Raw genomic sequence first — 27,032 nt, forward strand, 5'->3', positions numbered from 1 at the left:
TAAAGCCTTTAATAGGATATTTTAGTTGGGGTTTGCTTTAACAAATGGCTGAATATATAATCTATTCTATAAAAAATAGCACTATTGAAAATATTTAATTTGACTGCAAACATACGCACTTATGGTATACCAATGACCATTTTAACCAAACAAATTGTTCTGATATAGTTGTTATGCATTTTTTACCTTCACCCATGACTGCACGTCTGAGAGAGGGATCCGCCCAGCAAGGACAGGAAGCCTACTGAACTAAAAGGGCAATACCTCTCCCCTGCTTCAGTTGGTTTTCTGTCCTTGATGGGGTCACCTTGCTGAAATCTGCAGTGAAGAGGAAAGAATTATTCCCAGGCATGTCCCGGCATCAGAAGAACAGGCTGCGTATCTGTGGAGCTGGCCTTCAGGTGACTGGAAGCGCAGTCCACAGGTCCCCTGGAGGGCTTTGTGTATATAGATGTGGGCGCCACAGTCAGGTTTGTAACTGGTCTCGGACCGCCATGCCCTCCTTTGCCACATTCTCTGTGCCTGCTCTCCTCTGTGCTCAGCGTAATAGAGCAACTGGGAAGCTCATCCAGAAGTGGTATGCACCGCTGACGTCATGGGGCAGGCAAGGCCCGCTGGGTATGGGCGTGCCCGAGTGACGTGAGTGGGCGAGCCAGAAGAAAATAGCAGCACTCTACTCATCGCTGGCTGGGGCACGCAGGATGGCATGCCCAGTCAGCTTTTGTGGGGTAGGGCAGGACTGGAAGGGAGGCGCTGTCTCCCCCTTCTTATGGGCGAGCAGCAGAGCAGGTCGCTGCTTACGCTCCTACTCACCTGGCCTGGTTACCATGGACCAAGGCAATCAGCAGCAGCAGCCAACAGCTCACTATTAATGTGTACACAAGGGAGGCAGCTGTCCTAGCCAGAGGAGCAGAGCATCTCAAGACTCCTCCGTGTCCAGAGAGGATGCATTACGTGCCCCACCACAGCTTCCAAATCCAGTACCCTTAAGTGACAGCAGGAGGTGCGTGATCTTTGTGAATGTCACCATTTTTTATTAGGCCCATTATTTGTTTAAATCACTAGGAGAGGCCTAGGAAAGCTAGCTCTAGGAGGAGCAGGGAGTGTGCGCTATGCAAAAACCCAATAGTGGTGGACTGGCAGAAAGACCTCTGCTCTGACTGCATCCACAGGACCATTATTGAGGAGACCCCTGACTTTGCAGCAAGCCTTCGGTCCATTATTAGATCTGAAGTGGAGGGCTCCCTAAAAAACTATTAAAGGGAAGAAAAAACTTAGGTTTCTTCCAATTCTGACTCCCCTCCAAGGTCGTCGGAAGATCAATACCATACAGAGTCCTCGTCCTCATCCTCCTCTGACAGTGAAATAGGGGGGAAGATGGTGCTTTTTGGTGGAGGACCCGCATAAATTGCTTAAAATCATTAGCTCAACTATGGGTTTAAAGGAAGAGAAAGCAGTTAAGTTTCTTGAGGACATGTTTGGAGGTTTAGAGGAGAAAAAGAAACGCACCTTCCTGGTCAATGGTAAGGTCCAAGCAGTCATTAGCAGAGAGTGGATGAGATTGGAAAAGACTAGTGCTGTGCCCTCATCCGCTGTGTCTAGGTCATCGAAGATATCACTACGCTTTTAAGATTCAGGGGTGCTCAGAGACCCATTAGATAAGAAGGCAGACCCTTATCTAAGGCACACATGGGAAGCAGCACCCTCGATTGACGGAACTTTTACAGCACGTTCCTTTATGGTTTGGCTGCAACAGCTGGAGGAACAGCTTAAGTCCAAAACCCCAAGAGATAGAGGCATATTGGATAAGATTCTGTTACACGAGCCTCAGCATTCTTAACAAACATGTCCGCTGACTCTGTGAGGCTAGAAGCTAGGTCTGCCGGTTTGTCGAATGCAGCAAGATGGTCTTTTGGCTCATGGGCTGTCTGGAAGATTGCAATCAAGTTATTTATTATTATAGCGCCATTTATTCCATGGCGCTTTACATGTGAGGAGGGATATACATAATACATACAAGTACAGTAATCTTACACAATACAAGTCATGACTGGTACAGGATGAGAGAGGACCCTGCCCGCGAGGGCTCACAATCTACAACGGGATGGGTGAGGATTCAGTAGGCAAGGGTAGATTTGGTCGTGCAGCGGTTTGGTGGATCGGTGGTTACTGCAAGTTGTAGGCTTGTCGGAAGAGGTAGGTCTTCAAGTTCTTTTTGAAGGTTTCCATGCCATGATAGGCAAGAGTCTGATATGTTGTGGTAGAGAGTTCCAGAGTAGAGGGGATGCGCGGGAGAAATCTTGTATGCGATTGTGGGAAGAGGAGATAAGAGGGGAGTACAGAAGGAGATCTTGTGAGGATCGGAGGTTTCGTGCAGGTAAGTACCGGGAGACTAGGTCACAGATGTATGGAGGACTCAGATTGTGGATGGCTTTGTATGTTATGGTTAGGGTTTTGAACTGGAGTCTTTGGGTAATGGGAAGCCAGTGCAGGGATTGACAGAGGTGAGAGGCCGTGGAATAGCGGGGGGACAGGTGGATTAGTTGGGCAGCAGAGTTAAGAATAGATTGGAGGGGTGCGAGAGTGTTAGAGGGGAGGCCACAGAGCAGGAGGTTGCAGTAGTCAAGGCGGGAGATGATGAGGGCATGGACTAGGGTTTTTGCAGATTCATGGTTGAAGAATGTACGGATCCGTGAAATATTTTTGAGTTGAAGTTGGCAGGAAGCGGAAAAGGCTTGGATATGTGGTTTGAAGGAGAGATCAGTGTCAAGGATAACCCCGAGGCAGTGAGCTTGTGGGACTGGAGAGAGTGGGCAGCCGTTTACTTTAATGGATTGGTCTGTTGGGGGGGTCATGTGAGATGGGCGAAAGATGATTAATTCTGTTTTGTCCATATTAAGTTTTAGAAATCTAGAGGAGAAGAAGGATGAAATAGCAGACAGACATTGAGGGATTCTGTTTAGCAGGGAGGTGATATCTGGTCCAGAGATGTAGATCTGTGTGTCATCAGCATAGAGATGATACTGAAAGCCATGAGATTCTATGAGCTGTCCGAGTCCGAAGGTGTAAACGGAGAAGAGCAGGGGCCCTAGGACTGAACCTTGCGGGACTCCGACGGATAGGGGACGCGGTGAGGAGGTGGTGTGCGAATGGGAGACGCTGAATGTCCGGTCTGCTAGGTATGACGCAATCCATGATAGGGCCAAGTCTGTGATACCAAGAGATGAGAGGGTCTGTAGTAATAGGGAATGGTCCACTGTGTCAAAGGCAGAGGACAGGTCCAGGAGGAGGAGGACAGAGTAGTGTCGCTTGGTGGCTAGTAGGTCATTGGTGACCTTAGTTAGGGCAGTTTCAGTGGAGTGGTGTGGCCGGAAGCCGGATTGCAAGTGGTCAAGGAGGGAGCAAGAAGAGAGGTGGGAGGATAGTTCAAGATGGACGTGTTGTTTCAGTAGTTTTGAGGCATAGGGGAGAAGTGATATAGGGCGATGGCTAGATACAGAGGATGGGTCAAGAGAGGGCTTTTTGAGGATAGGTGTGATTGAGGCATGTTTAAAGCTTGAGGGGAAAACACCAGTTGCTAGTGATAGGTTGAAGAGATGGGTTAGGGTTGGGATGAAGACTGTGGTGAGGTTTGGGATGAAGTGGGATGGGATCGGATCAAGTGCACAGGTAGTGAGATGTTGTGTTCCATGCCTTGTTATGGCCAATTTTTGTTTGGGAAAGAGCTGGACGACATCCTGGAATAAGACAGTAATAGAAAAAAGAGCTTTCCTGGACTCTCAGAAGAGTTGAGAAAGTCTTCCTTTCAGAGGAAAAAATGTAACAGAGGACGTCCTCTAGGAGAGAGAATGAAGTGGGAAGGTAGAAGTAAAAGCAAGTCAAGATTCATGTTCGGAGGCCCCTCCACCGCTTCCAAGAAGTCCTCGCAATGACACCAGACCAACAGTAAGGGGAAGGTTTTCTCTCTTATTTCAGGCCTGGGAGAACATCCCCTCCAGCACCTGGGTCCTGGATATATAGTAAGGGAAGGCCTGAAAATAGAATTCTATCATCTGCTGCGTCAGTCATTTGTAATATTGTAACCCCTTATCAGAAATCAGCAGAGGAACAACTTGCCCTTGACACAGAGATCTTTTGGGCCTAGTGGAGAAGCAGGTTCTAGGGGAGATTTCTGGCGAACAAAACGAAAGGGGATTTTATTCCCCCCCCTCTTTTTGATTTAAAAAAAAAAAAGCCAGATGGCTCATTCAGGACCATCATAAATCTGAAGAGTCTTAATCGCTGATTAAAAAAACCACACCTTCAAGATGGAGTCGGTGAATACAGCCATAAAACTTCTTCACCACAATTGTTTTATGGTGGTGGTCGACTTTAAGGATGCTTACACATCTCGTTTCATCCAGACCATCAGAAATACCAGCTTTTGCTTTGGCTTACAAATACTGAGGTGAAAAACTCAAATACTGATCGTGTGCACGTGGCCTACTGGTGGTATTGAATTTTCCTACATTTATACATACAGTAAACTGTCTGACTGTGGATTTCAAAGTCTTTAGCGATGGTTTTGTAACCTTTTCCAGCCTGATGAGCATCAAGAAATCTTCTCAGGTCCTGAAAAATCTTTAGTCTTTCCATATGCAAATTGCCTCTTCAGAAAGAAAGAGGACTTTTACTCTACAGCGCCACCTATTGGTAGTAGCGATCCTACAAGTCACAATCAACCCTTTAACGAGTCTTGTAGTATGACTCCATGATCTATTTCCACAAACTTGTGTTGTGAATATCAGACTTTGATAGATCCTTGTTCTTTTAATTAAAGTGTATAACTCACTCACCTAATGGCCAGTGCATTGATTGATAACACTAGATTCTAACTTTAATCTTCAAATCTGCTCATCCTAAAGATTAACGGACGTGATAGTGGATCATTTTTCTCAATAAAAGAACAACAAAATCTGATATTTTTGACTCATTTTGATATCTTTCTCTTAATCTAGTTTTAGGACTGTGTGAAAATCTGATGTAGTTGTAGGTCATTTGTGTGTTGAAATATGGAAAATACTGAGGAGTCTACAAACATATAATGCTGCTTAAATGTGAATTAAAAAAAAGTTCTCACTTTTGGAGCATGACAGTCAAAAACTAAGAAATATTTTTTAATCCTGAATGCCTAAAATTAATGCTATAATTTTTTTATTTTACTTTTAACGTGCATGCTATAAAAATGTATGTATTAGTTTTATATTACATTGTAGAATAACATGGGTCCAAACTTTATAGTCGAACAATTTGTTTAATTTTTAGAGATAGAAGTTGGAAAAAGACCTGTACGTGTCATCTCTATGTGGAGCACCGTACAGGCACAGTGAGGTACAAGCAGATGGGGCTCGATGGTAACCTGGTCCCTAAGTGACTAATTATTACCCTTTTATACCAGAGTTCATTGCGTAACTTCCTATCCCCTTTGGATCTTGAAAACCTGTCTACAGAAATGTAGCGTTAGAAATATTTCACCCACATGTGAGATCTGTTTCTAGTTAATGAAAATAGAAATATTTAATGGCTTCGTTTAGCCCTATTCTATCAATGACTTCTATGTAAAAGTAAATGTGAGTTTATATGTTTTCTATAAGAATATATATTTGGTTATGCAAGTTACATTTTGTTAAAGAGTAAAATCCGTAATGGGCAGCATGTATCACACTGGCTGTATGATTTCAGTCAGGTATGTTTTACTTCAAACACTACCAGGGACCAAAGAATACGGGAGACTAATCGGATAGGCGGGTCCCCTGCGGCTTCTCCCGGCCTGCTGCCCTGGAGCGACAGGTCTTTCTGTATGTATTTAGGGTAAGACCTGTCAATTCAGGGCAGCAGGCTGCGAGAAGCTGCCGGGGACCCGCCTATCCGAGTAGGCTCCTGTTCAGTTTGGTTCATGGCATTGTATTAAAGTATGTTTTTTCACTGAAACGCTGTACTACCTCTGAGTCAAACATGCTTATATTGGGCAGCATGTGTTGGCTGTGAAGTACTCTTTAAAGGGAATCTGTCACCCCATTTTAGCCCTATCAGCTGAAAGATATGAAAAACTAGTTAGATTATATTCACCGGGGGGCGGGTGCAGTGGGTGTCGCTGTCCGGTCCAGCGCCTCCTATCTTCATACGATGCCGTCCTCCTTCTTCTGCCGCGGCTCCTGCACAGGCGTACTTTCTCTGCTTTGTTGAGGGCAGAGTAAAGTACTGCAGTGCGCAGGCGCCGGACCTCTCTGACCTTTCCCGACGCCTTCGCACTGCAGTACTTTACTCTGAGGTAATGAAGATAAATGTCCAGCTCCACGATATAGTGAAATATGGGCAACAGGGCAGAGAAAGTACGCCTGCGCAGGATCCGCGGCAGAACTAAGAAGGACGGCATCGTATGAAGATGGGAGGCGCCGGACGGAACCACGACACCCATCGGACTGCACGACGGGGTGAGTATAGTCTAACTCGTTTTTCTTATCTTTCAGGTTACATTGGGGGCTTATCTACAGCATTACAGAATGCTGTAGATAAGCCCCTGATGGTGGTGCCGGTAGCTGGTAGGGCTAAAATGGGGTGACAGATTCTCTTTAATCAGTAATCGGAGGTGAACTCTTTCTTCATACCTACCGGAGTTATACCCGATGCATTTCCTGATTTCACAATACAAGCTGCACCAACTAAAATGCCCTCTAGAAAAAGTCGTATGTAGACCTTAATAATCGAAGTTTATTTTTATTCTTATTATATAACACCATTTTAATTGTATTTTTCTAGTCTTTATCACTTTGTATATAGACGCATATTCTATCAATTTTGTCTCCCGAATATCCATCTTCTAATGCTTAGAAATACATAGCACGTGCCTTTTTAGCTTTAATTTCAGGACGGTTTGTATTTTAATAATAATAATAATAATAATAATAATAAAAAAAAAAAAAGAGAATCGATAATGCTAAAATAATTACGAGTGTACTTTTTGTCATCAATTATTTATTCTATTTCTACTTTAGGAAGACAAGACTACAAGAAAAACAAGCCTGTATTAAAAGCAACGCGGCTAAAAGCAGAAGCCAAGAAAACAGCAATTGGGATTAAGGTAGACATGTATTTGATAACTCACATTAACTTTCCCTACATGTCTACTTCCCTTCTCCCCCAGGATGTGCTGTGTGAATATTGATTTCTGAGAGAGATTGCTTCTGACACTTCAAACCCTGAGTACAATGTCTGCACCTAAAATATTTATCGCGCGCTGCCTTACTTAAAGCATCGATTAACCCTTTGATTGCTGCAAACATTAGATTTAAAGGCTTGTCAAGGGTCCTTGTGTTAAATGGTACGAACACCGCTGTGACTCGGTAATGTGTCATTTTGAAAGAAAAAAAACTTGGAAAATCCCATCTTCAGGTTTTATTATTTTCTTACCATCATGTTTCTAGTGACACACATTCCAAGTATATGTATTTCTTAATAGTGTGTAACCTATATGTTGTATACAGCAGAAATGCGGGGAAGAGATTTGTGCTGTGTGTGACGTGTGCGGGGAAACCAGAGAACCCGGAGAAAAGGGAGAACATACAAACTCCTTACAGATGTTGTCTTTGGGATTTGAACCCCGGTCTCTAGCAAAACAAAGCAACACTGCTAACCACTGAGCCACCATGCATATGTTATACACACATAGAGGAGACCTGTCTATAAAGGTTACTGGGCAGGGACCGGCCTCTGTTACTCAAGTGGATTGATTCATGATGTCCGATTCCTTTAATTTTCCTTCTGACGCTGCAAAATTATAATTTTTTTTTTCTGCTATACTTCATTACCTTATTATGCTTTTTTTCTCTCCCAAACCCTATGCTGTAGTGCAAGTTCAATGCCCATCTCTGGCTCCTTTTTGAAGCTATGTTCAACAGAAGTGTTTCCGGCACTATCAGTACACTTTATTTAAACCATCTATGTGCTGGACTTTCCGTGTCTATTTTCTCTTCTGGGCCTTCCTACTTTCACACCAGTCTTGATGGAGGCATTCTGGAGTTAGATACTCCTGATTTTTAATGAATCTGGCACATCTGAATTGTGGCCTGCACCTCCGTATGTGTCTTGTCACAAGACTGGACTAACATCTGTGGCAAAGTAGCGCCATTGTTTGTCTAGAATTTGAGTGAGAGTTACCTTGCCCTCTTCCTGCCTCAGGTCTGCCTAGTTTGACGTGAGACCACCAAAAACCACAACATTTTTGTGCAGTTTCATGCTGCGCCATGGTTTTTGGCTTTTCAAAGTTTTTTACACCAAAATTCTTGTGTAAAAGCTTTAATGAATCAGGGCCTTGACTGTCTGAATGTAGCTCATGGTTGTTGCTGAGCAAATTAAAGGAACTAGAGATGGGCGGACACCTGGATGTTTGGGTTCGGCCGAACAGTTACAAAAAGTTTGAGTACCAGAACAGTACTCGGACCCAGACCCCATTCACTTGAATGGGGGGCCCGAACATCCAGTGTTTGCCACGCTGTCATGTGCATGACAGTGTGTCAAACAACGCTTCTGATCGACGGTGATATCGTCCCCACTGGTCAGAGAGCCGCAGTTCCCATGCTGTCAAATGTAAAAAGTATGTGTAAAGTTTACCTCCGGTCGCTGGTGTTAGCTGATGGGACTACAGCTTCCATCATCCGACACCTGCTGGCGCTAATAACAGCGAGAACAGGAGCTACTTATGGGTGTGTTCATTAGCCATCTCCTGTACTGTAAATAAATAATTAAAGGAAAAAAATGGTGTGGGTTCCCCTGTATTTTTGATATCCAGCCAGTCAAAACTCACCTGTCAGCTTCAGCAAGGCTGGTTATGAAGAATAGAGGGGTCCCCACGCAGTTTTTTAATAAATAAATTAATAATTAAAAACTACGGCATGGGGACCCCTCTATTCTTGATAACCTGCCTTGCTGACAGCTGAGAGTTGCAGGCAACAGCTGTGAGTTTTTCCTGGCTGGTTATCAAGAATACAGGGAAACTCACGCTATTTTTTTTTTACTTCTTTATTTACAGCGCAGGAGCGGCTGATGAATACACCCATCAGCCGCTCCTGCTCTCGCTGCTATTAGCGGCAGCAGGCGTCAGATGATGGGAGCTGTAGTCCCATCAGCTGACGCCAGTGACTGGAGGTAAACTTTATACTTCAGATCACAGCTGAGCGCTCACACTGTCTTTTGACAGCATGGGAACCGCGGCTCCTTGACCAGCAGGGGTGATTTCACCGCCGATCAGAAGCCGTGTTTGCCGCTTTGACATGTACACCCGATGTTCGGGCAGACAAACCCGAGCAGTAACATGGGCTTCCTGGTGAAGTCAGTGTTCGGTGTCCATGCCCGAACAGTAAGTGTTCGGTACAGACGCCGAACTTTGCTTTTCAGACTCACCCATCTCTAAAAGGAGCTTCTTAAGGAGCTTGAACTGGGAACTGAAACAGCACTGCAACATAGTGTTTGGGAGAAAAGGCAGCAAAATATAGTGATGATGTGTACTACAAAAAAATCATGCTTGGAGGATAATTTAAGGGAAAAAAAACTTCAGCTTTCTTTGTAAATTGATTTTTTTATGTAAACAGTCAAATAGGGTTCAAAAGTAGACATACACTTTAAATACTTATGGATTGCAAATACTTTGGGAGTATGCATCATGATTGATGTTTCATGTACCAGTATATATTAAAATTCCACCGGTGTATGATGCACCCATTTTGTTAAGAGTGATAGGTCCGTCTGCTACACATAGGAGTTTGTGGCAGCTATGACCTTGGGTAGATTTATTCTATAATTTATGCCGATATCTGGTATATTGGTGATCGTGTTACCCTCAATAATTTAATTATTTTTCTAATGCCATGCACCTTTAGTGTTCACCACTCCCATACCATAGCAAAACTTAGAAAGAAAAGGAAACATTGAATAGAAATATCCTTTTTTTTATTATGTAAAAAATAACATTCAGATAATTTTGTGCTTTACCCGAGTCAATCAAGTACCATGTGTCATATGGGCACCCATCCTTATAGCAACAGTGTAGCCCAAAGAAAGGATTGCAGTAGGGAACCTGACTGAAGTCCCCTTATCAAATTTTTCAGCTCTAGATATTTTCTATGCTTTAGTCCTACCTGTTTCTAATTCATACGGGAGGTGGGGGAAAAGTTGATGAGGGATAAGTACAAGCTCTGGAGCCCTTTAGGATTCCATTGATTGTTCCAGCAGCAAAGTGCTCTCACGTATGTATAAGAATGGAATATATGTGCACAAAAGGTGGAAGTCCGAGTCTGCTAGGCTGATATAATTAGTAGGCAAAGTTATATATTATGTATCACATACGTTCTCTAATTTATGTGTTATGTATCCTCCAGCTAGTTTTTAAAGAGTAACTGTCCTTTTAATTTTTTATTTTATAAATCAGTGGTACACATAAAATATATTACAAAGATGCTTAATTTAATCAGAGGAATCTGCTTTTTTCTCTTCTCGGACCGATCAGTCATTCATAAAATCCGGGTACAATCTGTATTAAAGCGAACCTGTCGCCAGGAATGGTCGATTTTGGATACAGCGACCACTTTTTCAGGGCCAATATACAGCGCTCTCTAATTCTATGTATAAGCCCCCCAACCCGACCTGCAAGAGAAGAAAAATCTTTTATTATACTCACCTGTGGGGCGGTCTGGTCCGAGGAGTGTCAATGTTCTTGGTCTGGTGCCTCCAGTCTTCCTACAATCGCCGTCCTCCTTCTTGCTTCATGTGAATGATGCGTCGCTATGTCTTCCACACAGTCTCCTCGGCATCTCGCTCCTGCACAGGTGTACTTCTCTGCCTTTGAGGGTAGAGCAAAGTACTGCAGTGCGCGGGTGCCAGGAAATGGTAGAGAAGTACGCCTGCGCATTAGTGCGATGCCAAGGAGACTGTGGATGATGCAGGGACGCGTCATCCACACAAAACAAAAAGGAGGACGGCATCATAAGATGGAAGATGCCAGACCAAGAAGAGCGACACCTGTCAGATCAGATCGTCCTGCATGTGAGTATAATAATTATTTTTCTTCTCTTAGAGGTCATCTTTGAGGGCTTATATATAGGATTATAGAATGCTGTATATGAGCCCTGAAAGGCGCATCTCATATGGGACAAACCTGGTGGACAGGTTCTCTTTTAAGTAAAGACTGATTTTTTTCCTATTACTGAGAGAGGATATGACAGCTGGTGTTTTTAAAATTCTATGGAGGTGGGAGGAGCTAGAGACAGACACCGACATTCTGCTGCAAGTTCACCTGGTGCAGCAGTTACAGTTCTCCATGGAATTTTATGAGCATCAACTGCCATCTCTTATCTCAGTAACGGGAGAATCTGCCTTTACTTATAGGGAACGTGTCAGCAGGTGTGGCCAAATTTCACGGAATACAGATTTTACCCATGAATTGAGAATTTGGAAAACAATCAGTCGAGGAGGAGAAAGATACAGATGAATCTGATAAGATATATTACAAAGTTTCTAATTTTTCATCTACTATTAATTTATGAAATAAAAATTAAACCAATGATTACTCTTTAAAGAATAGCTGAAAGAGGGTGAAAGTTACAGGATGTTTTTTTTTTTTTTTTTTTATAACGCAATAAAACGGGTACAATGGCTGTGGTGATGTCCCTCTTAAGCATTGGAAGGCCGTATTGGTTGTACTTGCACATTGCCACAGTTTAGTTTTTCCATGCATTTTTGGGCACGTGAATTGTGCAGGGTTAAGCACATTAAAACTATTAGGTTTAACATATACAAGTCACAAAATCAAAACTGAGTCATTTTATTTTTTTCTTTTCTATATTTAGTCTTTTTTTTTTCTTTGTTTTGTCGTTTTTATCATAACTTCATCCCTGACCTTTCTATCCTTGACCATATTAGCTATTGATAATCTGACAGTTGACTATTAAAATTTAAAAAAAATGAAAATATCCCAGGACATTAAATTGCCTCCACTGTATTCTTCACTAACCCGTCAATCAGAAAAGTGAAGTCTGACATGCAAAAGATCTCGGTTCTGCTCTTGCTGTTTACATCTGAATCCACGTTGTACTACGAAAATCCTAATGGCACCGGATCAAATAGGGACGAATATTTTATTTTCCTCCAATAAGAAGTATATATTCAATGACTGCCGATCGGAATAAGGTGAAATCAAACCCTTGAAAGCGTAAGCGTCTTTATAAACCGATCCCCGGAGAGGCTCGAGCCTCGGCCCAGCTGTCACACACATATTGGCGCCGTCAATTAAAGGGCAGTAGTATTATGGCACGGGATCGATCAGTTTTTACTGGGTCGCTCTTCTTTTGCACGCGTTCCACCAAGCACCGCCAAATAGTCGGAGAAAACAAACAAAATTTGCAAACGAAGTTCAGTGTATGCCCTGGGATTGATTACACGTACTCCTTGCCCAGCATCTATCCATGGTAATGAAGCTGGCAGCTCGCAGACCTCACAGACACAATGTCTGCAATTCTACAGGTTTTATTTAGAAAAAGATATGAAAATATGTTAAAACAGAAGAGCATCTCCCTTGTATGTGGCAGATGAAAAATCAATTTTTACAAGTTCTAGCTAATAGGAAATGCCAAGGTATTACTACCAAGCTGTACCAGCTGCTCGGCTGCCAGATGACGGATTTGGGTTCCTTCCAGTATTTGCTATTCTAATCATGAAACAGTACTTTTTTTTTTTTTTTTTTTTCTCTTGACTGCAGATCTTGATCAAGCCTTGCCATACGATGCAGCATGTTTTCCCAACATAATCTCTGCAGTTAGTGCCGTGTGTCAGTTTTTAATGAGGAAAAGGAAATTGCCATTTTTGTTAAAGGATGTTTCATTAACCTTATGTATGTTTCTTTCTTTCTTGATTTTTTTTATTTTTTTTGTTTAAATTAGATGTCCTGTTCCCTTTCATCATTTGCTATGTTCTTCAGCATTTTTCTTTTGTTTCAAAGAAGTACAGAAGCAAAGCTTCACACCTGAAGAAGCTTGCGTCATTGCATCTCCCTTTGCAATTCTTAGGTCGCTGATGTTGCTTTTGGCATTATTTCAGTGTGAAAATAATAATAAAAAAAAAAAATTGAGTGTGTGTGTGTGAAAGAGAGTATCACAATCACTGATCTCAGTGACAACTGGCACTCTTGGGTTTAATAAACTGGGCTGGAATTATCTATTACTACACCAAGCTGTCTGGAGAAAATTGTAAGGATTCTATCGACAGTGAAACTTTTTTTTTTTTATTCATTTATTTTTTTCTTTTCCAAAGATTTTATTCTTTTAAACAATGGGGAGAGGGGAAGACAGGGGGGGGGGGAGGGATGGGAATGGGAAGAGAAGGAAAGATAAGGGGAAGTAGGGAAATTACAAGTTGACATCATGTACAGAAAATGCAAAACATGCATTAATGATGTCATTTTACAAACGTATCTTGCCAACGCCTAAATATGTAGAATACAAGATTGTACAATAGAATAATAGCAATAAAGAACATAAAAACACACAAAAGAGTATAATGAGTGTAATGACACTCAATATACTCATTTATTTTTTTCTATATCACCTTATATGAGGGCTGTATCCTTATTTGCTGCTCGCATCAGCATGAGAAAAAAAAAATCTGTCCATACACATAAAATAGCACTTCGGATTGGATTCACTTAGTCGAATATTATGTGTTTGCTCATCGCTGCCGTCTCGCAGTTTATTTTGTAACTGAATGAACGATCAGATATGTTGACGCTGAACATTAGTCAAGAATTCCCCCATACGCATTAGATTGTCAGCAAATATTTTATCTTGCGTTGGGAACAGCTTTGCAGAAAAGTCAGGAATTATCAGTCGATAGCAACGTAGACAAGACCTCTAAATAATATCATAGCTCGTTTCTAACTGTTGAGCAATAACCATTTTTATAAGGCGTTCATAAAAATTTTTGTTGAGACCCTAGACTCTAAAGAGTGATGATAAAAATAATAATAACTTTATTTCTATAGCGCTAACATATTCCGCAGCACTTAACAATTAAACGGGGACATGTACAGACAATAAAAGATATTACAGAATATAAAACAGCTTAACAGTTACAGGAGGAGTGAGGGCCATGCTTAGTATCTGTAATTATTATTATTATGCATTTATATAGCGCCATTTATTCCATGGCGCTTTACATGTGAACGGGGCAAATATAGGCAAGTACAATAAACATGACACAAACAAGTACAGAAGGAGAGAGGACCCTGCCCGTGATGGTTCACAGTCTACAGGGATGGGTAAGGATACACTAGTAGGGGGTAGAGCGGGTCGTGCGGCGGTTCAGCAGACTGAGGATTGCTGCAGGTTGTAGGCTTGTCATATGTAATGTATGTATGTCTGTCTGTAAGTCATGTTTTTATTTTTTGATTGGAGCTACTCTATCATGTATAAAATGAAAGGGTCAAACATTAAACCTCAGCTTGACTAATGCCAATAGGAGACCAACCAACATCTACACTGTGACACGCTGGTGGGTGTGGACCCACTGCACCACGGACCGAGGAGAGCTTGGAAGAACAGGCAGACAATTCAGTCAGAGCGGTGTCTGGTTCATAGCGAGGACGTACATTGGTGCTGGTTCATACAGTGCGGATTTTGGATTACAGACTGGACTGACACTGGAATCAGATGTAGGTACTGGTTCAGACTAGGCAGATTCAGGAAGACGGAACAGGAACCTTACAACTAAATATGAATGTTGTTTTGCACCTTCCAAAAGATGAAGGTGCCGTAAGTACAAAGTACCTCCTAACTATTGGCTGGGGACACATCAGGTGCGCACACGCTGTCTCTTTAAGAATAAGGGAGCATGCGCGCCCTAAGCGCACTTCTAGGAGACAGGCGCGACGTGTGCAGGCCCTGGGACATAGAGGGCACGGTAGGGCACCTGTGTGGGTAATTATGCCAGCGTCCCTTCGGGGTGGTAGGAGAGGTAGCGTGCAGGGATGCCGTTGTTACCCACTGTATTCACAATTATTTAGGCAATTTGTATTTGTGATAATTTTACTATTGAACAACTACAGTGCTGCCGGTCAATCCAAAGGTTAATCAACCTGAATATTTAAGAAAGGAAAAGTGAGGTTTTGTCTTTCTTATGAGAATATTGTTGTGTAGAATTATTGGGCAACTAAATGAAAAATCTTCATCAGTTAAAGTGAATAGAATAGCCAAAGAACTCTAAATGTACAAAAATACATTTATGACAAATAAAAAAAAATACATATCAGTGACCAATATGTCCACTGTTAAATAACATAAGCTCCATCCAAGGAGTCTTTCAGTTTCTTAATGTTTCTTAAACTGTTGACAATCAAATTTTTGGCCAACACCAACCACAGCCTCCCAGACAGTGTTCAGAGAGGTGACTATTTTCCTTTACCGTAAATCTCCCATTTAAGAATAACCCATAAGTTTTCAGTAGGGTTTAGGTCCCATGAGGACTGGGCCATGTCGTTATTCTTTCATCTTTAAGGCTTTTACTGGCAGCCGAGCAGTGGAGACTTTGTTACTGTGATGGAGCACTGCTCTGCATAATAATCATTGTTTTCTTGAAAGGTGAAGACTTTTTCCTGCACCACTGCTTGAAGAAAGTGTCTACTAAAAACTGGCAGTAGGTTTGGGAGTTGATTTTTGAATCAATATTTAACCAAATAGGTCCAACTAACTCATCTTTATGAATACCAGCCCACAACAATTGCCCACCTCCACCTTGTTGGTGTCGTGAGTCGAAGTGGAGGTTTGTGCCAGTTACTGATCCAGCTATTGGGCCCATCTTTCACGTCCGTCAAGAGTCTCTTATCTCATCAGTACATGAAACCGTTGAAAAACCTGTCTTCAGATATTTCTTGGTCCAGTTTTGACGTTTCAATGTATGTCTTGTTCAGTAGTAGTCTGGTTTCAGCATCCTTACCTTAACTCTATTGCAGTGTCAAAAGTCTTCACTGCTTGGCTGCTGGTAAAGACCCTAAAGGAATAATGATGTGGCCTCTCCCTCACTGGACCTAAACCCTATTGAGAACTTGTGGGCTTTTCTTAAACAGGAGATTTATGGTGGTGAAGGAAAACTGTCATCTGTCTGAACAGTGTCTGGAAAGCTGTGGGTGGTGCTGCACAAAAAATGTCAACAGGTTAAGTAACTGACAGACTCCTTGGATGGAAGGTTTATGACTGTTATGGAAAAGGCAGGCTATATTGGCTATATATATATATATATATATATATGTGTGTTGTTTGGGGGACACTCGCTTGGCAATGGGATTAAGGCACACAGGAACGGTTCATCACTTATACAGACCTTTCGGTTTATTTAAACACAGCATAAACTGGATAGAGTACAGTCCGTTTTGTTACATCCACGAACATAACAAGACACCAGTCTGTTCATGTAGCAGATACACCTCTCTGCCTTTCTTACAACCCCCTTGTCCGAGTTACCTTCCTGGAGCTCCGCTCCACACGCTGACTTCTTGTCAGTCCTAGCTTCCAGGGATGCTGCCTTACTGGGATCACTGTCCCGGATGATAACTTGCTCAAGAGGTCGAACCTGACAGACCCTCAAAAGGTCGGTAGCTTCCCCAATGCAGTTAGCCATCACAGGCTCTGCAGGTAAATGGCCTCACCATGTGCTATTCAGGAAGTCTGTCCTCTTGCAGGACCTTCCAACACGTAGACCATGTGAGCACACCATAGTCTCATTACAACATTTGCAACACACCCATTGATGGGAGGTGTGTGGCTAGCCAGACCCGCCCAGCTCTCCGGCTAACCCTGTAAGCCCAGCCCCTTACAAATTAAATAGGGCTTGTGGAACTACAGGTCTCAGAGCAGTATTTCAGGCTTACAGCGCAGAGGACCTCCTCCTCTGCGACACATACTGCCAATTCACCACAATGCCGGTAACTGTCTCACAGTGTATATGACATATACAGTAAAATTCTTTTATCTTGAAATGTATTTGTACATTTTGAGTTTTTTTTTTCTCTCACTATAACAGATGAAAATACACAATTTAGAGGAGAAACCTTTTTTAGTTACATAGTAGTTCTGCATACTAAGGATAAGTTCACACTAGGTGTTTTTGCAGCATTTTTTTGATGCGTTTTTTAATGCAAACTTTCCGCTGCACTTTACAGTACCAGCAAAGTATATTTCAGAAATCTCCTGCACACAACTTGTTTTTTTGTCATCAGAATTTTGTGCTTTGCATGTTTTTTTGCAGAATGGAACATGTCACGTCCTTCAGTGTTTTTTCAGCGTTTTTCACCCATTGAAATGATTGGGTGGTGAAAAACCACTGAAAAAATGCACCAGGTATCAGGTTTTGCTGAGTTTTTTGTGCCAAAACCTTATTCTATAGAATAGGATTTTTTTAACTCCTTAACGAGCAGGTGTATTTTTGGTTTTACATTTTCATTTTTTGCTCCCCTTCTGTCCAGAGCCATAGCTTTTTTATTTCTTATTCAAAATGGCCATGTAAGGGCTTGTTTTTTGTGGGACGAGTTGTACTTTTGAAGAACACCATTGGTTTTACCATGTCATGTAACAGAAAATGGGGAGAAAAAAATCCAAGTGCGGTGAAATTGCAAAAAAAAAGTGCAATCCCACACTGTTTTTTTTTTTGTTTGGCTTTTTTTCTAGGTTCACTAAATGCTAAAACTGACCTGCCATTATGATTCTCCAGGTCATTATGAGTTCATAGACACCAAACATGTCTCGGTTCTTTTTTTATCTAAGTGGTGAAAATTTTTTTCCAAATTTTGTTAAAAAAAAAAAAAGTTGCCATTTTCTGAGATCCATAGCGTATCCGTTTTTCGGGATCTGGGGCTGGCGAGGGCTTATTTTTTGTGCGCTGATGTTTTTGTTGATACCATTTTGGTGCAGATAAGTTCTTTTGATCGCTTATTATTGCATTTTATTCAAGGCTGTGGAGTCGGTAAGCCAAACCTACGACTGCGACTCCTCAATTTCCCTTACACCGACTCCGACTCCCACATATATTGCTTATATTTAAGTGAAAAATTTATTGTAGTACAGTGTGAACATCAGACATTTAATCATTTTATGACACAATAATCAAGATATCTAGATAGAACATAATATATTTATTTGAATACAACTTTAGAACACAAAACTGTAATAAATTGTAAATATGTAATACACTATGTAAAATATAATATATATATATATATATATATAGTGTGTGTGCATATGCGCGTGTGTGTATATATATATATATATATATATATATATATATATATATATATATATATATATATATATATATATACACACTATGTAATAAACTATGTAAGTGGCAAAAACAGTTTTCAACAAAAACATACTAAATAACATTTGTGCAGTCTATGAATTTGTTCTAAGAAATAGAATTGCCTCCATCAGATCCTCCTTCATAGATGACCTTAAATCTGACCTAATAATTTTAAGGCTAGAGAACAACCTCTCTACACTAACTTGGGTTGGTGGCAAAGCCGTAACCACATGGGCAACATCTCTAACAATTTCCGGGTATAAAGGAATTGCCTCATGCACAGTTTTGATGAACGGTTGAATTTTTCTATTTCTTTGAGAGCAAGTGAAACATTTTGCTGAAATATGGTCAATCTGCTTGCTATAGGAGACGGAGTGAAATCTTTTTCCTTGCGGCAACGCTTTGCCTGCTCCATGTCATCCAAATACTTGTCAAAGTCAGACTCCTCATCTGATGAGGATGAAGATATGGCAGCAGTAACACTGTCAGGACCCAAGTCCTCTTGCGCCTGGCAGTCCTCCTGTAGGCCACTCATCCTAACTGCTACCTCAGTCAGAGCTTCTTTTCCTTTAGTAATCTGTTGATCATCAAGCAGTTTACGATGACTTGGGTCCACATAAACAGCTTCCAGAAGAATTTTATTTTCCAATAGCTGTGTCTCTCTCTGTTTCATTGAAGCAGAAATGCCATCTGCGATTAAACCTCCTCTTTAGTAAAACGAAAAAAGTGGTTTGGTACCGTGTTAGCCAGTAGAAAGTGCTCTCACTGAGAGCACTTTATATATTTTTAACCTCCTTTTTGGGACAGGCAAAATAGCAAGTTCTTCCACTCCCTTATGAAAATGCCAGGAGTTAAATCCTCAGCTTGTAATTTTTTAGTCACTGTAAATGGGTGATTAAGCAATTCTTTCAATTCAGCTACCTGTGTCCATTGACCTTCATTTAGGGTTACCTGAGGGTTCGCCATATCTATAGGAAGCGGTTTTAGTTCAAGCAATCGCTCAATCATTAAATAAGTGCTGCCCCTCTGAGTGGCTTGATCAACAATTGCCCCTTTCCCAGCACGTCTCTTCAAGATGGAATCAATTTTAGGGGTTCTGGTGGCAATAACCAATTTGCTCACTTTTTCAATCAGATTTCCAGCATGTCCCTCTTGCAGACTATCTTATTGCCAGCTGCAGCGTGTGCACAGCACAGCGCATGTGATGAATATGAAAGTGTTTTGAAGAAGCTTCAACAAGATCTATTTCTAAAGTATAATTTTGCTTTTCTTCTGTTGCAATATCTGTTTGTTCCTCAGCTACATGAACAGCACTGTGGCCTTCCATCTCAAACATACAGAATCCTAAATTTTCTTCTAGCTGTTGTTCATTACTCTCATTCATCAGTTTAATTGTACTTATCATGTTTGAAGCATTGTCCGTTACAATAGCAAGAACTTGTTCTTTTTTTGAGTTAGTAATCTTGCAGAACTTTTTCCACTAAGGCCTGGAGAAACTGGCTGCTGTGATGAGATTTAGTATCTTTTACTGCCAGTGTCTTGGTAACAATTTCTTTGTTGTCACAAGCATATCGAACATTGATGGCAAAATAGTTCACTCTGTGATGTGTGCAGGCATCCATTTTAAGAAACATGAAGTGTCTTTTGAGAGTCTTTTTAAAATCTTCCTTTTGTTTAAGGGCTTCTTCAATCACTAATTTTCTAATGCTTTCTCTTTCCAGAGAAACACCAAGTTTGTGGGCCATTTCTCCATTAAGAGCTGTAAAAGCTGGTCGTGCAAATAATGATAATGGTACACCATCCTTCACAACAAGCTGTATGAGCTGTTTTTTAAACATATCTGCTGTCATTGTTACAGTAACTTTGTCACTTACAAAATATCTTGTTAATGATGTTTGAGATGCTCTTTCTTCCTCCTTTGCCTGGTAGGAAGTGCTGGGCGCAGGTTTCTTGGTGCTGCTGTTATCTTTCTCAGTCACAGCTTTGAAAACTTCTTGGTGGAAGCGTTGTAAATGTCTTTTTAGATTGGAAGCTCTTGTAGGAGCATTTTTATCATTGCCTGAGTATGCACTGATTTTGGCATCACAGCATTTGTTTTCCTCTGGGTCATTTGTCATACATTGACACACAAAATATTTTTCATCTTGAGTCACTGTGAAATGCTCAAATACAGCTGACTTCATGGGGAGCTTCTTAGACATTTTGTAATCATATAAATTCACTCTCAAAATAATTTTGTCCTATAAAATAATGTATATTATAATTCCAGCAAGAACAGGGAACCATGTATAGTGGGGAAAATTTGCAAGTTTATTCAATCGTCCATGACAGCACCACCTGAGAGAGGGGATCCACCCTTCAGGAACAGGAAGCCTACAGATACAAAAGGGCGGCACCTCTCCCACGCATCAGTTGGTTTCCTGTTCCTGGAGGACAGGGTTCCCTACAGATCGTCCATCATGGATCGTCAGGAAATTCCCAGGTTGTCTGACCGACCCAGGTAGCAGTGGGGTCTCCTACCTCGGTCAGTGCAGGGTCCCTGGAAGCGCCACGGTGGGGCCGGGCAGGTCTCCACGGCAGTGTGCGGAGCAGGTGGAGCAAGGGTCCGGAGGACAGCCATATCCAGAGTGCCAGCATCGGAGGTAAGTATTCCCCGGGCCCTTCCTGGTGCGGCCCTGGTCCTGCGTTTAGAGCCCAGTCGGCGGTGCATGGCGGCGGGCTGGAAGCATGCTGGGCCGGGGCGCCGTGCCAGCTCCCTATCGGGTGTTCCCGCGGGCTCATTTGAGCGGTGGAAGTGACGCGGCGGAGGGGGCGGGGCCAGGAACGCCAAAACCGGAAGTCTGGTGCCGGCCGGCTTTTTTGTGTGCGCCGCTGGAGCGCGGCTGTCCTGGTTCGCGTGCAGCGCCTGGGGGGAGGGGGGCCGGAGCGCAGGGCGGGGAGGTCACAGGGAGGGTCCAAGGTGGGAGGTGCCCTTGGCCAGAACCCTGCTGACCTGGATGTCTGGGGTAGGATATAAGTCAAGCTGGGATGCTGCTGGGGCGCTTCTGAAGGCCCATTGCAGGATGGATACGACAGAAGCCCCCATAGACCAGCAGGACGAGGTGCAGGAGCACCCTCATCCGCAGAGACAGGCCTCAGTGAAGCCTCATACAAGCTCCCAGCTAAAGAAACAAGGACGAATGAGGGGGAAAAGCCGCAGAAGTTCCTCCAGGCTGAAGGATTCAGCTGCCTCCCTCCATGATCCGGTACCTGCTTCTACTGCTTGGGTAAGAGATCTCCGTGAAAGTAGCCTGATGCAGTGTTCCCTTTTGTTTTTGTTCGCAGGGGAAGAAAAGCTCAGGTAAACAGAAACATAGGGAGTATGCCCTCTGTAGTTGCCCCTTGCCAGATGCCCACCCTAAAAAGTTGCGTTAGCCGTGCGTGCCACAGATGGTAGGGTTCAAAAGGGAATGATATTTCATGGCTAGACTGGCAGGCCCTTACACTCTCCCCCGTTTATACAGGTAGTGGAAGAGACTCCTGACTTCACCGCAAACCTGAGGGAAATAATCAGGACTGAGATGAAAGACTCCCTAAAGTCCCTATCACAAGGGGAATCTTCTAGGAGAAGAGAAGCGAGTTTTTCGGGTTCAGCGTCCTTGGCCGCCCCTAGGAAGGACGAAGATTCCTCAGAGCCCTCTGCCTCTTCTTCATCTTCTTCAGAGGAAGACTCTAGCCATTTCTGCTTCCTCTTAGACCAAATGGATAGGCTAGTCAAAGCAGTAAGGTCCACCATGGGGGTAGTGGATACAAAACCAAAACTCTCAGCGCAGGAGCTGATGTTCGGCGGCCTAGATCCAAGGAAGCGCAGGGCCTTCCCGCTAAATAACAAAGTCCAAAGCCTAATAGACAGAGAATGGAAGAGGCCTGAAAAAAGGGGCACCTTACCACCGGCCTTCAAGCGGCGGTACCCCCTTTAATGACCTGTTGGTAAGCAGATGGGACAAGGCCCCTAAGCTTGATGTAGCAGTAGCCAAAGCCTCCTAAAAATCCTCCATACCTTTTGACGATATGGCCTCCTTAAAAGATCTGTTAGACAAAAACGCGGATTCATTTCTATAAGGAACATGGAAGATGTCAGCGGGCGCTCTAAGACCAGCAGTAGCTGCTACTTGCACAGCCCGATCCATGATGGTGTAGCTGTATCAGCTTGATTCTCAGCTGAAAGACAGAGCCTCGAGAGCATCCATCCGGAAGACCCTGCCGATTATTCAAAACTCTCCTGCCTTTTTAGCTGATACTTCGGCTGATTCGGCAAGGATGGCGTTCAGGACCGCAGGATTCTCGAATGCAGCTCGAATGGCTCTCTGGTTGAAGTGTTGGCCGGGGGATATCCAGGCCAGATCCCGACTCTGTTCCATTCCGTGTGAGGGAGAATATTCGGTCCAGTGCTGGACGAACTTTTAGAAAAGGCCGGGGATGATAAAAAGAAATTCCCCAGTCTGCCGAACCCTTCTTATAGACTTCCCTTCACCAGGAAAGGATATATCTGTCGAAGGTTGGCCAGAGATCGAGGCAGATGGGATGAGAAAAGAAGAAAAGGTACAGGATTTATGTTTGGAGGAGGGGGGCGCCAGGAAGGACCAGCGCGTGAAGCAAAAAAGCCACCCCTATGACTAGCTGCTCCAGTAGGAGGGAGGCTAGCTGCCTTCTACCCGGCCTGGTCGCTAATTTCTAGTAGCAACTGGATCCTGGGGTTGATAGCCTTGGGACTACGGCTAGAGTTTTCCTGTGTCCACCAAAACATATTTAAGGTTACCCCACTCAGATCTTCCCCATCAGAACATGCTGCCCTGGAGGCCGAGGTTCATGATCTACGCCGCAAGAAGGTCCTGACAGAGGTGCCGGAGGCGGAAAGAGGAAGAGGTTTCTACTCCCCTCTGTTCCTAGTCCGTAAGCCAGACAGCTCCTTCAGGGCTATAATTAATCTTAAAGCCCTCAACGAGTTTCTGGTCATACGTTCAAAATGGAAACCATCAATTCCACAATAAAATTGCTGTTTGAAAATTGCTTTATGGTGGTGTTAGATTTAAGACACCTACTACCATATGCCCATTCATGCAGCTCATCAGCATTTCCTCAGAGTGGTGGTCCAGTTACATGGGTCAGTTCAACATTTCCAATATGTGGCCCTCCCCTTTGGTGTTGCAGTCGCTCCCCGGGTATTTACTAAACTTATAGCCGAGGTTATGGCTCATCTGCTTGAATCAGACATCCTGGTGGGCACCTACATGGATGACTTCCTTATTTTAGGCAAAACAGCGGAACATTGTTTGGAGCAGCTACAAAGGGCAATGTCTGCTCTAGAGCGGTTAGGATGGCAGCTAAACATCAAAAAATCTTGGTTGCAGCCAATGAAAGTCCAGCAATTCTTGGGCCTAATCTTAGATTCCGAGAAGCAGGAATGCCGTCTGCCTCCTGAGAAGTTAGTTCGCCTACACCAGGGGTGGGGAACCTCAGGCCCCAGGGCTATTTACGGCCCTCGATGACCTTTTCTCAGGCCCCTGAGCAGATTCTCAGGGACAGCATTCTTGGGCAGGGAGCTGTAATTTGTTTGCCACAAGCTCATTAATTTCTTCTTGCTCTGTTAGCACACACACGCAGTGTTCACTACTGAACATTGAAGGGCATGCAATGAAAAATTAAGTCATGAAACCAGTGCCAGAGTCAGGATGTACTTTGTGGGTGGAGTTTGTACAGCCCCCGAAGGATGGTATAAATATCCAAATGGCCTTTGGCAGAAAAAAGATTCCTCACCCCTGGCCTACACTATCAGGTCCTGAACGCTTCCAATAACCCCACCATGTCCCTCAGGAAAGCCATGTCCCTTCTGGGCTCTCTCGTCCTGTATCCCCACGGTCCGGTGGGCCCAGTTTCATACAAGGAAACTACAGGGCGAGGCTTTATTACATCAAAGAGTCCTTGGGGGTTACCTGGAGGGCCAGCTAACTTTGTCCCAGAACATGAGGGAGTCCCTAGTGTGACGAGGTCAGCTTGCGCTGAGTCGACTTTTTCTTTAGAGTGGACCCTCTGGGTCGTGGAACCCACCCACCTAGGGCGAGCTGACCTTGTGAGGAACCACCCCCTATACAGGGAATGTCAGGGCAAGACCAAGGGGGTGAGCCACCACAACTGCTGGCACCAGACGGCCGGCTCAAGTAGACACTAGGTACAAGTGTCTGATGACAAGGACGAGCAGGAAGCAAGAGAAGATGTAAGTTCAAGGTATCTTCATTAAGACAACTTCAGGGAAACATTCAGTGCAAAAACGTGAGAACAAGCAAAAACGGCAAGGTGCGTGGACATGCCAAGGTCCATAGAATGGTACGTGCCAGGTGGCACGCCTGGGTACAGGCAAAGGCACAATGGTATCGGACTCCGGACAGCTGGCAACGATCGACATGATCAGGGCATCAGGCTACGGACATCAGCTCCGGACGTCAGGCCGCAGTCATCAGGCTTACGATCTCTGGCAGCGATCGGCAGGTTCCAGGCATCCGGCAGGCAACCCAGGGTTCAGGCAAGGAGGCACGACAAATCTCCAGGCATGGTGCATGTTAGGGAACACGCCGAGGTCCAAGGCAGGATTCCAGGCAGGGTATGTGCTAGGGGCACACCAGGGTTCAGGGCAAGGTGCGTGTGTAGGGGACACGCCAGGGTTGAAAGTTCAACAAACAAGACAGGGCGCATGTGTAGAGACACGCCAAGGCACAAGGTTCAAGGCAGAGTCCTGCGCATGCCGAGAGACACGCTAGGGTCAGGGTTCAAGGCATAGTCCTGCACATGCAGAGAGACACGCCAGGGTCAGGGTTCAAGGCAGAGTCCTGCGCGTGCAGAGAGAGACACGCCAGGGTCAGGGTTCAAGGCAGAGTCCTGCGCGTGCAGAGAGAGACACGCCAGGGTCAGGGTTCAAGGCAGAGTCCTGCGCGTGCAGAGAGAGACACGCCAGGGTCAGGGTTCAAGGCAGAGTCCTGCGCGTGCAGAGAGACACGCCAGGGTCAGGGCTCAAGGCAGAGTCCTGCGCGTGCAGAGAGACACGCCAGGGTCAGGGCTCAAGGCAGAGTCCTGCGCATGCAGAGAAACATGCCAGGGTCAGGGCTCAAGGCAGAGTCCTGCGCGTGCAGAGAGACATGCCAGGGTCAGGGTTAAAAGCAGAGTCCTGTGCGTGCAGAGAACACGCCAGGGACAGAGTACAGGCAAGGACCTTTACGTGCGAGAGGGCACGACGGTATATTTACAAGACCTGCGCATACTTTTACAGAAGCACGGGGAGGTATGCCACGGGGCAGGCGAGGGCCTGCTCGTGCTACGAGAAGCACGGAGGGCACAGTGCAGAGACAGCGTGAGTGCAAGGAAGCACAGAGAGCATGGCTAGGGCACTGGCTAGCTGGACGGGCTGCAGCACAAACAGGCGGGCAAGACTCCAGCGAACCCGGCTAGGGCATAGCAGGCGACACAACTGTCACTGACCGAGGGGCTGAGGCACAAGCAGGCGGGCACGGCTAGGGCGGGCACAGCTGAGGCACAAGCAGGAGGCTAGGAAGGCCAGGCGCATGCAAAGGGCACACGAAGAAACAAGGCAAGGTAAGACAAGGAGCGGAACGTAGGCAGAAACAGAGTTCAGGCAGAACGAGAGCAGAGCTAGCAGCGGAGCATAGGCAGAAGCCCAGAGCCGGGTCAAGGGAGAACCTTGAGACTAGTATGGAAATGTGCAAGAGAGCACGATAGGACAGAGTCTAGCAGTGGAGCGTAGACCGAAGCCCAGAGCCGGGTCAAGGGAGAACCTTGAGACTAGACATGGAAACGTGCAAGAGAGTACCATAGGGCAGAGTACGGAAAACCAGGCAGAGACCAGAAACATGAGAAGTACTACAAAGCTCAGAATAGCAAAGACCAGACATGGCGAAACAGTCTAAGGCAGAGAACAGCGGAAGTACTACAAGGCAAAGCAAGGCAAGGACAAACATTGCACGAGAGACAACACAAGACATGACACGAGACAAGAGGCAGAGTACAAGCACAGAGCGTGTGCAGAGATGCACGACAGGGCAGAGTGCAGGGACACAGAATACAGGGAGCGACCGAGCAGACCAAGCAGCCATGCAGGGAAGCAACACAATACTCAGGCCCCGACCATAGGAAGGGGCGGTCTGATATAGCACCTGCAGTTCCGGGTCTCAGGATCAGGGAAGGCCTTCCGGTTCAGATCCTCCAGAACCATAGAGAGCATTGCTAGATCAGACTGGGCTGAACCATAGAGAAGGTCACATGATCAGGGGTTCCAGGAATACCTAGAGGATTGCAGAATCAGACAGTGCTGGAACATAGGAATGGTCACATGATCAGGGGTTCCAGGAAAAACAGAGGATTGCAGAGACGGATGGTTACCTAGCAACGGCGTGCAGCCTTGAGGTAAGACGCGCGTGCACACCGCTCCAGGCATCTTGCAGCACGAGACATAACGGGCATGAGAATTCAGTACACGTGCACACCGCTCCAGGGGTCATGCGGCATAACGGACATGACAGGCATAACGGACATGGCGGGCATGACACCTAGAGTGGTTGTTAGAAAGGAATAACTTATCCAGAGGGGTGCCCTGGGAGTATAACATAACCCGC

General features: G+C 44.4%; 1 protein-coding gene across 2 annotated transcripts in view; it reads left to right on the plus strand.

Annotated features, from left to right (window-relative positions):
* TRIQK (triple QxxK/R motif containing) overlaps window positions 1-27,032 on the plus strand; it is a 187,434-nt gene that overhangs the window by 124,091 nt on the left and 36,311 nt on the right. For both annotated transcript variants that reach the window (XM_073550495.1, XM_073550496.1), the window contains exon 4: window positions 7,035-7,120. In XM_073550495.1, the coding sequence (XP_073406596.1) occupies window positions 7,035-7,120 (86 nt within the window). The remainder of the gene's footprint in view (window positions 1-7,034; window positions 7,121-27,032) is intronic.

The sequence above is a fragment of the Dendrobates tinctorius genome, unplaced genomic scaffold (assembly GCF_039654945.1).
Source record: "Dendrobates tinctorius isolate UK_male_01 unplaced genomic scaffold, ASM3965494v1 ptg000165l, whole genome shotgun sequence".
NCBI classification, from domain to species: Eukaryota; Metazoa; Chordata; class Amphibia; order Anura; family Dendrobatidae; genus Dendrobates; species Dendrobates tinctorius.